Here is a 13,188-nt window from a genome sequence, read left to right on the forward strand (position 1 = left end):
GGGTGTCGTGCGCCCCGGGGCAGCGGCGCGCGGGGAGCGCAGGGGCGCGTCTCCGGGAGGAGAGGCCGCGGCCACCCGCGCGGGGGCCACCGCCCGGGCCCGAGCCAAGCGCGTCCTCTCCGGGGCCCACACACGGGCGGCCGCGCGCACCTCCCACGCCCCGGGCCGCGGGCCTGTCCCCCCCGCGGGACGCCGAGGGTCCTCCGCGGCGTCTTTAAGGCCGCCGTCCCCGCCCCCGCCCCCGCCCCTCCTCCTCCCCGCGCGCTCCTCCCGACCTCCCCTGGAGCCGCGCTGCCGGGCGTGCGCGCCGCGCGGAGCAGGTGCGGCCGAGCCCGTCGCATGCCGCTGCCCGGCCCGAGGTGCTAGCGGCGCGGGGTGCGCTCTGCCCGCCGCTCCTCCGGGCCGCACTCGGGCTCCGGCGCGCGGGGACATGTCGGTGGCGACGGGCGGCAGCGAGGCGGCCGGTGGGGCCGGCGGCGGCGGCGGCGCGCGGGTTTTCTTCCAGAGCCCCCGGGGCGGCGCCGGCGGCAGCCCCGGCTCCAGCAGCGGCTCAGGCTCCTCCCGGGAGGACTCGGCGCCCGTGGCCCCGGCGGCCGCTGCGGGGCAGGTTCAGCAGCAGCAGCAGCAGCAGCAGCGGCGCCACCAGCAGGGAAAAGTGACAGTGAAATACGATCGCAAGGAGCTTCGGAAGCGGCTGGTGCTGGAGGAGTGGATCGTGGAGCAGCTGGGTCAGCTGTACGGCTGCGAGGTAGCCGAGCGCGGGCCCGGGAGGGTCGGGGCCCCCTCGCCCCGCGGAGCGCGCGCCGGGGTTCTCCGGGGCTCGGCTCTCGGGTGCGCACCGCTGCCTCCTGGGGACCCAGCGCGGGGAGCGAGGCGCAGGTCCTCTCCGGGGTGCCCTCTGGCGCTGGGGCGCGGCCGTCGGGCAGCTCCTGTCTGGGTGCAGATGCGGGTGCCCCCTGGGTGCAGAGCGGTGCCCCCTGGATGGCTGCGGGGGGGACTGGGTCTCGCCAAGCGCATTGCTTCTCTCAGAGCCCGGGGCGCTTCTAGGCTCCAGCTGCAGCTACACGCAGCGGAGCTCGGGAGGGCTCACCCCAGCGGCGCCTAACCCCAGAGCAGTGCTCACTGCCGAGGTCTTGGCCATCCTGATTTCTGTGGGGCGGGAACGGGGAAGGGACCTGTAAGCTGCCTAACGGAGAGGAGAGGCCCAGGGCATCTCAGAGGACGCCTGGATTCCTGAAATTCTATATCAGAATCATGAGATGAGAGCGTTCCCTTTTGCAGCCAGCCCCGACGCGCGTCCCCATAATTCATCCTTGCATTTACCCAAGCTGGGCTTGGTAATCGGGCTTTGTTGGGCTTTGTTGAGGCAGCTTTCTTTTCTTTCTTTCTTTCTTTTCTTTTCTTTTCTTTTCTTTTTTTTCCTGGCCGAGCTCGGTTGCTCCCATTGATGGGCGCAGAGTGGGGGCCTTTGGCAAACCTGGAAGGGGGCCTGGGTGAAAGGAAGGTAGCTCTGTGGGTGGTGTGCTGGATGCCCGGGATGCACCGGCTTCCCTCCGCCCGCCCCGACACCGAGACTTCCCACGGTTCCGGGGCTAGGGTGCGCGCTCAGGTCCGACGGACGCGTGGATGCCTGATGTTAGGAGAAACATTTAGAATAAGCCGTTAACAAACGCCTGCTAGAAAAATGATTGAAGCCAAAAATGATTGCCCAGGAGAGTCTTTAATAACAGCGATTCTGAATGAAGCATTGTACTTCTCTTAAGGGCGTGGAGTTTGGGAAGGGTGGGAGAATGAAGGGAATTAATAATTAAGGATATAGCTTCTAAGTTAAAGCCAGGTCTGTGTCCATACAGCTGTTAAGCTGTTCAGCAAAAAATGAAAGCCAGATGAACTCACTGGCTTTTCTCCTGGTTTGGGGTATTCTGTTTTTCACACATTTTATAGCCTATTGTGAACACATCCTTTCCTTAATATTCTCATTGCACGAGGCAACAGCATCCTTATTAGGGACTACTGATGAATGATTAGGATATAATGAAGCTTGGCTATATGACTAATGGGCTTGTAAAAATATGTTGTTTCTCCAGCCTGGCTCTTACAAAAAGCCATTTTAATTGCCTGAATAAAAACTGGCCAACATAGGAAATGTTCCTGGGATTTTTTTTTTTTTAATGGGAAGTTGGCGAAACTCTTTCAAGAAACACCGCATTTGATTTAGATGGGATTACTGTTGAGTGGATGGATGTGCTCAGTCTTGCCTCTGTAGAGTCCAGTTCATTGTCATTTATTTCACACTGACCTTTATACTCCATTTTGGATTTGGAGAAGATTTAATAGAAAAACTACTGTTGAAATTAACAGCACTTTAGCAGTGCTCCTTTTATGGGAGGCTAATTAGGTGTAGTTGCGAAAACTAGAGAGTTCTGGCCCCTTAGCAGGTTGGCAAATCAAATATTTGAAAAATTCTTCAGAATAATTGGGAGGAAATGGTAGATTGGATGTTCACTAAATTGAACATGTAGGTTAGGTACATATCTTAAAGGGCAAACATGACCTTGAATCTTTTCCTTGTGCATCTCTTCTCCTATTTTAGACCTTCTGACGTACAGCAAACAACTAGAGATATGAGAGAGGGCTATGTGCTGCCAGCATGTCATTATGATGTGACAAGTGTTTCTCTTCAGGTTGTTTGTCATTTTAGGTTGAAGGGATATTGGTCATTGAGAAGGTTGTTGGCAGTTTGTAATTACCAAGCTGATGATACATCTTCCTTTAATGATAAAAAATGTGTGGACTTGTAAGTAGCCATATAAAGAATTATTTTCTTCCATCTATTTCTCCACTGGGGGGGCTCTATTTTTAGCTTAGCTTCTCTGGTCTGGTAGCCTTTCCTTGCTGATGGCTTCCAGCATGTCAGCCTTTACTTTCTTAATCAAGAAGGACCTACCCTGGCTAATAGCTCTGAATCTCATGCATATAAAGGGTAGGGAATGTTCCTTTTACACTTAAAATTGGTAATGTCAAATTTTTATGGCATGCAATTGAAACAGAAAGCAAATTTGCCAGACTTCAAACTGGCCAGAGGCCTGAGCTTTCTGCCGAGTTGGGGGAGATGATGAACCCATATTTAATTTCAGAAGAACTTATATTAGGCAGGTCAGCAGTTGGATGACTTGTCCTTTTTAGAATGGAAAATAGTGATCTTTTGGAGAGGCATAAAACATGATATTTAAAATTAGGAGTAGGAAAGAAGAAGTACACAGAATAAGTTTCTGGCTGTGGTCTTATCTAGAAGTTTGCAGTGACCAATTTTGCATGGAGAATAATATAAAGACAGCATCTGTGGAGCGATTATTAGGTGCTGTTCTCACAGTCTGTATGGACTAATTGATTTAGTCTTTGCAACAACTCTATGAAGGGTGCTGTTGTCTCTGCTTTCCAGACCAAGAAACTGAGACACACAGTAAGAAGAGGCTTTCCCAAGCTCGCAGAGTTGGTGAGGGCAGGGTGTGGGAGTGGGAGTGGGAGTATGAACCATGGCAGTGTGGCTCTGAGCCCATATGCTAACCACCGGGCCTGCCTCTTAAGTTTGCAAGGTCTGTGCAAGAGAACACATGGAGGCCCGCATAGCATATGCCTAAATATTTACAAATAATGAATATGTAATAAGCATTAGAAAAAATTTATTCTCTCTACCTGCCTTGAAATGATATCTCATAGTGGTCTGGAAGGCTAGGTTTGACTTATGAATTCTCAAACTTCCCAGAGCTCAAAGCTGGAATGTAGAGCTGGAGAATCCTGTGGTCTAGGGTCTGCTTCCTTTTCTTCCCACCCATGGTACAGTCTCACCTGGTGAAGAGCATTTTGTCCACTTGCATACCCAATCTCTGTCTACACCCTTTGTCACCCCTCAATCATACCTTTGCCTCAGACCAGTGGCAGAGGCCCCCTTGGGAGGACAGATCTGGGAGAAGCCTGTTCACGTCCTGGAAGTGGCTTCATATTGGATCAGGAGACTTTGGGGATCTGCAGCGGAGCCTAAAACCAGACAGAGGAACAGTAGTTTTGGTTGGGTGGGTCCAGTCGGTCATAGGACATCTGCAGGAAGATGGGTGTGGGAGAATTAGGGCTTAGGACCATGGCCCTCCTTACCCAGTCTAAGGGCAGGATCGCTGAACACCACATCAAGTAGCCTTTTGGATATAGAGATAAATGTTTTTATAAATTCTAAAATGCTTAGTTATGTTTATAGTTCTTCTCCATTTCATCTTCTTGCATAGATACATTTTCAGCTAGGGATTTGGTTATAATGGAACTGTTAGGACGAATCTATATCCACATTTAAGAATTTCTGTTTTAAGAAAGAGATTTTCATATCTCTTCCAAACCCAGACAGTTTTTAAGAGCATTTGGAATCTGGCATAGTGTCTACTTTGACAAGTATTGCAAGATGGCTTACTGGATAAGTCATATCATTTTTTCTCATCTTGCCCAGCATCAAAGATAACATCTGTACTTCCAGTTTTGCAATTTGATTTGCTTTGGAAATAAAAGCCTGTTGTTAACCTCAGATTATTAAAATGCCTGTAGCAGCCTCACCGTAAATAGACTTGTGTGCTGAGGGCATTTCCTGGGTTATCCTGAGGGTCCAGTTAGGAGGGCTTTCCTTTTGTGGCAGCTGTCTGCATTTTAAAATGTGGTTTCTGGCATATGATACCTTTTTATCTTCCCTGACTTCCTGTCATACTCATTCTGTAGGTCATGTTTTTCCAAATTCTTTGATGGTGAGCCTAGTAAGAAATACCCTTTAGATTGCTGCTGGACTCACAGACACATGGATTCACAAAGCACCACTTAATATTACTATGTATTCTAAAGAAAGAATTACAAAGGTAATACAAAATATGACTTTATTAATGCTTAAATACTATGTTCTGTTCTATTTCACTTTCCAGAATTGCTGGTTGTGACCCTCTAAATTGGTTTCAGGGGTGCCTGGGGGGCTCAGTCACTTAAGTTTGGCTCAGGTCATGATCTCAGGGTTATGGGATTGAGCCCCGCATCTGGCTCTGTGCTGGGCGTGGAGCCTGCTTAAGATTCTCACTCTCACTCTGTCCCTCCCCCCAGCTCATGCTCTCTTTCTCTCTAAAAATAAATAAGTAGATAGATTTCATAACACAAGTTTGGACGGTGGCATGCAGTTTTAAAGATACCCCTCCAGAGGCTCAGTCGGTTAAGTGTCCTACTCTTGATTTCAGCTCAGGTCATGGTCTCAGGGTCATGAGATCTAGTCCCAAGTTGGGCTCTGTGCTTAGCGGGGAGTCTACTTGAGATTCTCTCTTTTTCCCTCAGCCCCTACTCCCTTTGTCTCTCTAGAATATATAAATAAATCCTAAAAAAATATATTCCTCCAGAGAGGGAAAAGCCTAAACATGTGTGATAGAATTAGCTGGTGTTTATTAAGTGTGCTCTATGCATCAGGTATGATTCATGTAGCCCTAGTAATAATTTCTGATATTCACATTTTATGGATATAGAAACTGAGTCACAGAGATGTCAGAAAGTTGCCCCAGGGCTTACAACCGAAATGTAGATTGCGTGCACTGTGTGCACGATTTCATTTTGTAGTTTACACCCTGCATGTCCAGGAATTCAGATACACCGTCCCCACTGCACTGAACTGCTTCTCAAGGCAGGACAGAGCCAGGCACCTGTGAACTTCCATAAACTCCCCACTCCCCAGGCGTGGCTGTTGGAACCTCTCAGTTTACTGATCTCGCATGTAGGGGAGACACCACTGTCAGGGCAGTTGTTCCTGTACCTGGATCAGGCTTCTAGTTTTAAGTTCAGGTCCTGGTTTTGTATACAGATTCCCACCCTACGATGTCACATTTCCCCATTTTGCTGCTTTCTTAGTACCTGAGCCAGAAGGTAGAAACTATTGCTTAGAACTTGTTTTGTGGATTATCTGGTGGATCTCCATTTGTTTGGGTATTGGAGAGTGAGTAGGCTTTTTTGAAAAAGCTGCTTTTTTTTTTAACCTCCGTAAACTCAATCTGTAAAATATTAAGGAATAAAGTAAACATACTAGAAGTCTACGAATAAAATAATTCTAAATTGCCAAGGGAAGAAAAGTACTTCACACATTTCCCTTTGGAACAGTAGTTAGGAAAATTTAGGGCGGAGGTGGTCGTTAAGAGAGTAAATGCTCCTCAGCTAGAAGAACCTGAAGTCACATGCCGGCCCCAGCGTTTAGAAGTGGTGAGAGAGTAGGCAAGGTCCTCAATCTCTCTTAGCCTCACCACCCCTTATGTTTAAGGGGATCACCCTGTCCTCTTTGTAGGGTTGTTGTGAGGACCGGATGGGAAAGCCATGGAACACAGTAGCTGGAATGTGATAGGCTCATAGTCGCTGTCGTACCTTGAACCATAGCCAGACATTAGCTATTGCTTATCCTCTATGATGTGGGCAGAGGACAGGAAGGAAGAGAAAACAAGGCACTCCCATCTATTTGGTGGTAGAATTTGGAGAAGGATGTGTGGATACTTTGGGGTCAGGGATGTTGCTATGTGTTTGAACTTGAACGTGGGCAAGTAGTCTCTTGTATCATTCCCCTTTCTCCTGGAATCGTCCTTATTCTGGAGGTTCCTCTGGGTTTTCATGTCTATATGGAGAAATTAGACTTCAATCGGTGTTAATTTTCTTTGTGGCCTCGTATGGCAGAGCACAATTCTTCAACTATGAAGTATTTGTTTGAATGAACGAAAATGAGTCAATCATCAGAAAACATTTTATAAGTCATTGATGTTTTAGCATTGAATTAGTTGGTGGCATTTCTTTATTAGAGTCACAGGAAAACAAAATAGATTTATGGTTTTGTTACAGTAATCCATATCCTACTCTTGCATTATTACTGTTGTGTTTCAGTGTTGTTGAAAAGTAACACCTACCCTTGTTGACTTATTTGCTCCAAACAGGAATTTACAGATCGTGGTTGCAGTGCCTTGATTTGTCAGCTTAGACCAAGAGAATTCTTTCGAGAATCTGATGTTCCTTGGATTTCTTGCCCACCTGCTCTTCCTTGGCTGCTGTGGCCCTTGGCAAACGACCTCTGCCTGTGGTTCTCACCTCGGATTCGTGTTTGCTTCTGGGGTCTTCTGCTTTTCCCCCAGCTCTGAAATGACCTTGCAGCAAGGGGCAAACCTTGCCTAATGGATAGCTCTCCTTAGAGTCTCTCTTTTTAGATGAGGGAAGAGTAAAGTCTGAACCGTCCCTTCCCACGTAATGCGTGCCTGCACTGTGCGCGATTTCATTTTGCCGTTTACTGCCTGGTCTCCCGTGCCCTACTTGGCCATTTCAAACCATCACCTGTCTTTTCCAGGCCACTTTTCTGAGCTCTTCCCTTCCCTTCAGCCTGGTCCCCGGCCCCGGCCCCCTTCTGTGCCAGTCGGTGCAGCCATCAGGGGGCTTCTTCCCTCCATCGCCCTCCAGCTGTGGATGGCTTTGCAGCCCTGCTCCCCACGGGCCCAGGCACCCCAGCATGTGCACAAACCCAAGTCTTTCTCCCCTGCTAGAAACTGCGACGGCGATCACCTGCCATGAGAAACACTCCTCTTCCTCAATCCTGTTTGGCTGTGGTTGCTACTCCTTCTCCTCTTTCCATCTCTTTTTTCCAGATCTTTCTCCACCCATGACAGATGCTGTTTATCCACCACAGCTGCCCTGAGGACCTTGCTGTTTCTCAATCTGGGAGGTTTGTGTGAGTCTTTATTTGCCTTGGCCTCCTGCCTCGTTGGGCGCCCCTTGCCACTCCCCGTGGAAGCCTTTGGCTTCGGAGGCAGCCTCTGGGGGTCTCACACTCTTCTCTAGCTACTCTTCAAGCCCCCTTTGGGGTTTTCTTTCTCTGCCCATCTCTTTGGCCTAATGTTGCACAGGGTCTGTCTCTGGGGCCTTGCTCTGCCTTTTAGTTTGTTTTTTTTTTTTTTTCCTCTGCTCTCTCACGTTCTTTCTGGGTGATGCGAATATTCCCGTGGCTTCGGTTGCTGGCCATATGCTGACAACTCTTCAATCTGTATTTTTAGCCCAGATCTGTTTTCTGAGGACCAGACATATTCAGAGAGTTTTGCAATGGACAACTGCACTTCGATATTCTATGGGAGCCTCATGGCGGACTGGTCTGCAAATGAGTTTACCTTCTTCCCTTCCCTGGTGAATGGCAGGTGCTGTGATCCACGGATGTCCCAGCCAGAGAGCCTGCTGGCATCCCTCCCCCTTGCCTCTGCCCTGCATGGCACACCTGGCAGCCACGAAGTCTTGTTGACGCTCGCGCCTTACAGCTCTGCAACCCAGTGCCTTGACTTCTCGCTGCCGCCACATTAGTGCAACACCTCAAAATTTCTCACCGATGGACACTTCCCACCTCAGTTCTCTCCAAACACTACCACCACGTGGCCTGGTACCACCACCCGCAGCAGCCCCCTGCTTTGCTGCTGTTAGGGCGGCTTACCTCTGCCACTAATATAGCTCCACGCAGAGGGCCAGGTGACTTGTACATTCTCTCTCCCACAACCAGACTTTACAATAACTTTAGGAGGGGTGGTGGTATCTTTGTTTCTTCATTTTGTGGTGGAAGAAGCGAGACCAGAGAAGTTGTTACCCATCCCTGTCTAAGGTCATGCTGACTCCAGAAGCACATAGCTACCATACTGCCACTGCTCCCAGCAGCTCCATTCATTGAGTGCTCACTGCATACCCCATTCTTGCAGTAACTCTTCAAGGTAGGTAAAGAAACTGAGGTATAGAGAGCTTGAGCAATAGGCCTTGGGCAGAGGCCACTTCACTCTCAAGGAAAGGGATAGGAACAGACACCTGTCTCTGGTTCCTGGGCTGGGACCTCCCCCATCAGAGCCCTTCCCTCCAGCTACCCCTCACTGTGGCAATTCAAAGTGTTTTTCTGAAATCCAGACTGGATCCTATTTACTCTCGCTGCCTTCATGACAAAGCATGAGCCCTTAGGCCACAGCAAGGGCTCAGGGGCTTGCGCTCCCCACCTCTGTAGCCTTATCTCTTGCCTCTGTCCCCGAGCCTTGAGATCCTAATGCAGGGCAGACAGGAACCCCTTTAAGCTTGCTTTTCCCTCTGCCAGAACATCTCTCCCTGCCTCTCCTACCTTACTTGTCCACCTGTTAGCTGTTCTTCAAGCTCACCCTTGGGGGATCTCCACTATGAAGCTTCTCTGATGTATCTCCTCATGGGCAGGCTGGGTGACAGGCCTTTGCTGGCTTGTGTTTACCCCTTTCTTGGAACACTTGCTGTGATCCTGTCTCGCAGCTTCGTGAGGGCAGGATCTTGTGATCCCTGCAGCCCCAGTGTCTCTTACACACCTGGGTGTACCGAGATGTCCAGCACCTGGCTGTCAAGTCAGTGTAACAGAAGCTGGCCCTCCAGACCATCTTCTGAAACTGCGCATTTCAGAAAGACACGTCCCCAATTAACAGCGCTAACCTAATGCGTCTCTGCCTGTGTTAGAAGTCTACTCTTTCATTGTTGACTCAAAGTTTCGGCTCTCTCCCCTGGTTGTGAATTATATTTGCAGTCCTTTGAAGCTGTGAACAGAAAGGAAGTTGTAATGGGATAAAGCACAGAGGCAGGGGGATGAAAGTCTTCCAAGGAAGTAATCACAGTTTACTGCCATACTTCTCTATAATTTTAATTTTTCAGTATGTACAAGAATCCTATTTTATTTGCACAGCCATTGTTCAGTTCTTTGAGAGTGGAAATGCTTGTTGGGCAAAGAAGGGGTGAGTGCTTTTCCATCAGCAGATAAGATTCAGAGCAACAGGCTTACACAAGTCTTAATAGGACAAGGAATGAGAGCCAGGATTCCTGCCTGTGCTTCAGAGTTGAGGCCAATAAAGTCTCATCAGGTTTTTCTGAGTCAGCACTGGTGCTCTGGAAATCTGTTCCACTGTGTAAAAGCTTAGAATAAAGAAGAGACCAGATTATGGATTAGTCTCAAAAACACTACTTTATGGTTGAGGAAAAAAATGATCAAAGAAGGGCTTTTCCTTTTTTTAAGGATCCTTAGGGCAAACTGTGGAAGGGACTTTGGAGTATTGATTGATTGATTGATTGGTTGGTTCATTGGTTCATTCATTCCAACAGATACTTGCAAAGATGAAGAAAGGGGAATAAGAAGCCTTCATCCTTTAAAATTGTGTAAGAGGAAAAGAAAAAGAAAGGAACCTTTTCTGTTACAGGGGAAGAATGGAGGTGTCCATATGATTGAAAGCCCTTTGAGGGTGGAGATTATGTCCTGTTCACTGTCATATTAGTGTACTCAGTATGTTTATTTCCTGCAAAGTGGCTCTGTGCTTCTTCCTTTACTGAAAGCCTGTTTTCAGGAAAAGGTATGATAAATTTGCTTACATTATAATGTAAACAAATGACTAAACATACTTTAATTATCTTTTATTTTAATAGGAAGTGAAGTTTTAAGTTAAGAGAAAGTAATCTCTTAACAGCCAAACTTCAGAAATCGATAAAGCAGGGCCAGATATATTATTTTTGGGCTGTGGGACCTTGTTGGCATCTATTAAATCTATGGAATCAAAACATGTTGATTGTTCCCAGGAGGACATGGGAAGGACCCTGGCCTGTGAGACTTGATCTGGTTGGGCTGCTGCTTAATTAGCTTGATGACCTTGGCAAGTCATATTCATGATAGACTTCTGTTTTCGGGTTTTCTTTCCTTATCTGAAAAAAAGGAGGGTGGCCTGGGGTTTTTAAGCTCTACCGTATAGAGGCTTCTATAATAAAGGTGGCCCTGCGCTGCCAAAAATGAGATTTATTAAAAAGAGGGTGATATTTAAAGCGGTAGAAGAGTCTTTCCCTCTTAAGACAAACCTGAGACAAGCATTAGGCTAGTTCACCAAGGGATCATCTAATTGCATAGCTAATTCCAGTAACTAAAGTGAGAATGTAGTATCTATCCTTCTCTTGGCATGATCTCTTATGTGATGTGCTTTGGATAGGAAGAATCAAATTGAGAAACCTTTTTAAAACACCCTCCTCAGGATGTCTGGGTGGCTCAGTGATTGAGTGTCTGCCTTTGGCTCCTGATCCTGAGATCCTGGGATCAAGTCCTTCCACCCTGGGATCAAGTCGTTCCACCCCCCCCCCCCCCCCCCCCATTGGGCTCTTGGCAGGGAGCCTGCCTCTCCCTTTTACTGTGTCTCTGCCTCTCTTTCTCTGTGTCTTTCATGAATAAATAAATAAAATCTTTAAAGAAAACAAAAGCCCTCCTTCCCTCCTCCAGCATGTCCTACTATTGACTTCTAAGTTAAATTTGAAATCTTGGCAGTGCAGATATCATAGATATCTATCTGCCTTTTTGAAAAAAAAATGTAATTGGGTTAACTTTTAAGAGCTGGCATATTCAACTTAAAAATTTTCAATGTATAATTTATAGTATTGGCTGTTGGGGGGCTTTTCCCATTCTAATTATTTGTCCTTTATCTTGGCAGCTCTTAATTAACTAATAGTGGTATTTATCTTACCTTGTTTTGAGATACAAAATGAGCATCTGAGAGGGAAAATAGTAACAGGTTTTGGAAGTAAAATTTTTAAAAGGTAAAGGGTACAAAGTAGCCTAAATAAGAGGCGGAATAAATATGTATAAATAAATTAATTTTCACTGAGGAATCTACTCCTAGAATGCCATTTTGTAGTTAGTTTTAGAACGTGCATGACAGGATAGAAAAAAGAAATTAAGATTTTCATGGACCATTGTGGTGGGAATTGGAAAGCAGAATTTTTTGCTCTTCATAATATTTGTTTATTTTGTATGATGACAGAATCCATAAAGCACCAGCAGATAACTCCCATTCAGTCTACACAAAGACTCTGTGATATAAGTAGCTACTTCGTGTTTTTAAAGATTTATTTTAGAGAGGTGGGGGAAGCACACATATGGAGGGGAGGGGCAGAGGGGGAGAGAGAATCTCAAGCAGACTTCCTCCTGGGCACAGGCTCACTCCCACAACCCTGAGATCATGACCTGAGCCAAAATCAAGTGTCAGATGCTTAATGGACTGAGCTGCCCAGGTACCCCAGTAGCTGCCTCATTTTTTTTTTTTTTGAGATTTTATTTATTTATTCATGACAGAGAGAGAGAGAGAGAAAGAAAGAGAGAGACAGGCAGAGGGAGAAGCAGGCTCCATGCAGGGAGCCCGACATGGGACTTGATCCCAGCTCTCCAGGATCACATCCTGGGCTGAAGGCGGCACCAAACAGCTGGGCTACTCGGGCTGCCCAACTGCCTCATTTTTAAAACAACAAAACTGAAGCTCAGGAGCACCTGGGTGGCTCAGTCCTTTATGCATCTGACTTGGGCTCAGGTCATGATCTCAAGGTCCGGGGATTGAGCCCTGTGTTGGGCTCCCTGCTCAGCAGGGGGTTTGCCTCTCCCTCTACCATTCCTCTCACTTGGGCTCTCTCTCTCTCTTTCTCTCAAACAAATAAAAAAAAAATCTTAAAAAAAATCAACAACAAAAAAACCCCAACAGAACTGAGGCTCAGAGAGGCTTAGTTCCATGCTCAAGTTTAAATTGCCTGCAGGAAAAAAGAGGAAGACTCACACTTGGAAACAAAGAGCATCAGTGTCACTCCTCAAACCTGGTCATTTTTTTTTTTTTTAGTTAGTTTATTTATTTATTTAATTTATTTATTTTTACATTTTTTAAAATTGGAGTTCAATTTGCCAACATATAGCATAACACCCAGTGCTCATCCCATCAAGTCCCCCCACTCAGTGCTTGTCACCCAGTCACCCCACCCCCCGCCCATCTCCCGTTCCACCACCCCTTGTTCATTTCCCAGAGTTAGGAGTCTCTCATGTTCTGTCTCCCTTTCTGATATTTCCCACTCATTTTTTCTCCTTTCCCCTTTATTCCCTTTCACTATTTTTTATATTCCCCAAATGAATGAGACCATATAATGTTTGTCCTTCTCTGATTGACTCATTTCACTCAGCATAATACCCTCTAGTTCCATCCATGTTGAAGCAAATGGTGAGTATTTGTCATTTCTAATGGCTGAGGAATATTCCATTGTATACATAAACCACATCTTCTTTATCCATTCATCTGTTGATGGGCACCGAGGCTCGTTCCACAGTTTGGCTATTGT

At 46.9% G+C, this 13,188-nt stretch overlaps 1 protein-coding gene across 1 annotated transcript in view; it reads left to right on the top strand.

Moving 5' to 3' along the window:
* Window positions 1–282: 282 nt before the first annotated feature.
* PPP1R14C (protein phosphatase 1 regulatory inhibitor subunit 14C) overlaps window positions 283–13,188 on the top strand; it is an 85,883-nt gene continuing 72,977 nt past the window's right edge. The window contains exon 1 of the mRNA XM_041745553.1: window positions 283–748. Coding sequence (XP_041601487.1) covers window positions 431–748 — 318 coding nt within the window. The 5' untranslated portion in view covers window positions 283–430. The remainder of the gene's footprint in view (window positions 749–13,188) is intronic.

Source organism: Vulpes lagopus, chromosome 2, assembly GCF_018345385.1.
Source record: "Vulpes lagopus strain Blue_001 chromosome 2, ASM1834538v1, whole genome shotgun sequence".
Taxonomy (NCBI): Eukaryota; Metazoa; Chordata; class Mammalia; order Carnivora; family Canidae; genus Vulpes; species Vulpes lagopus.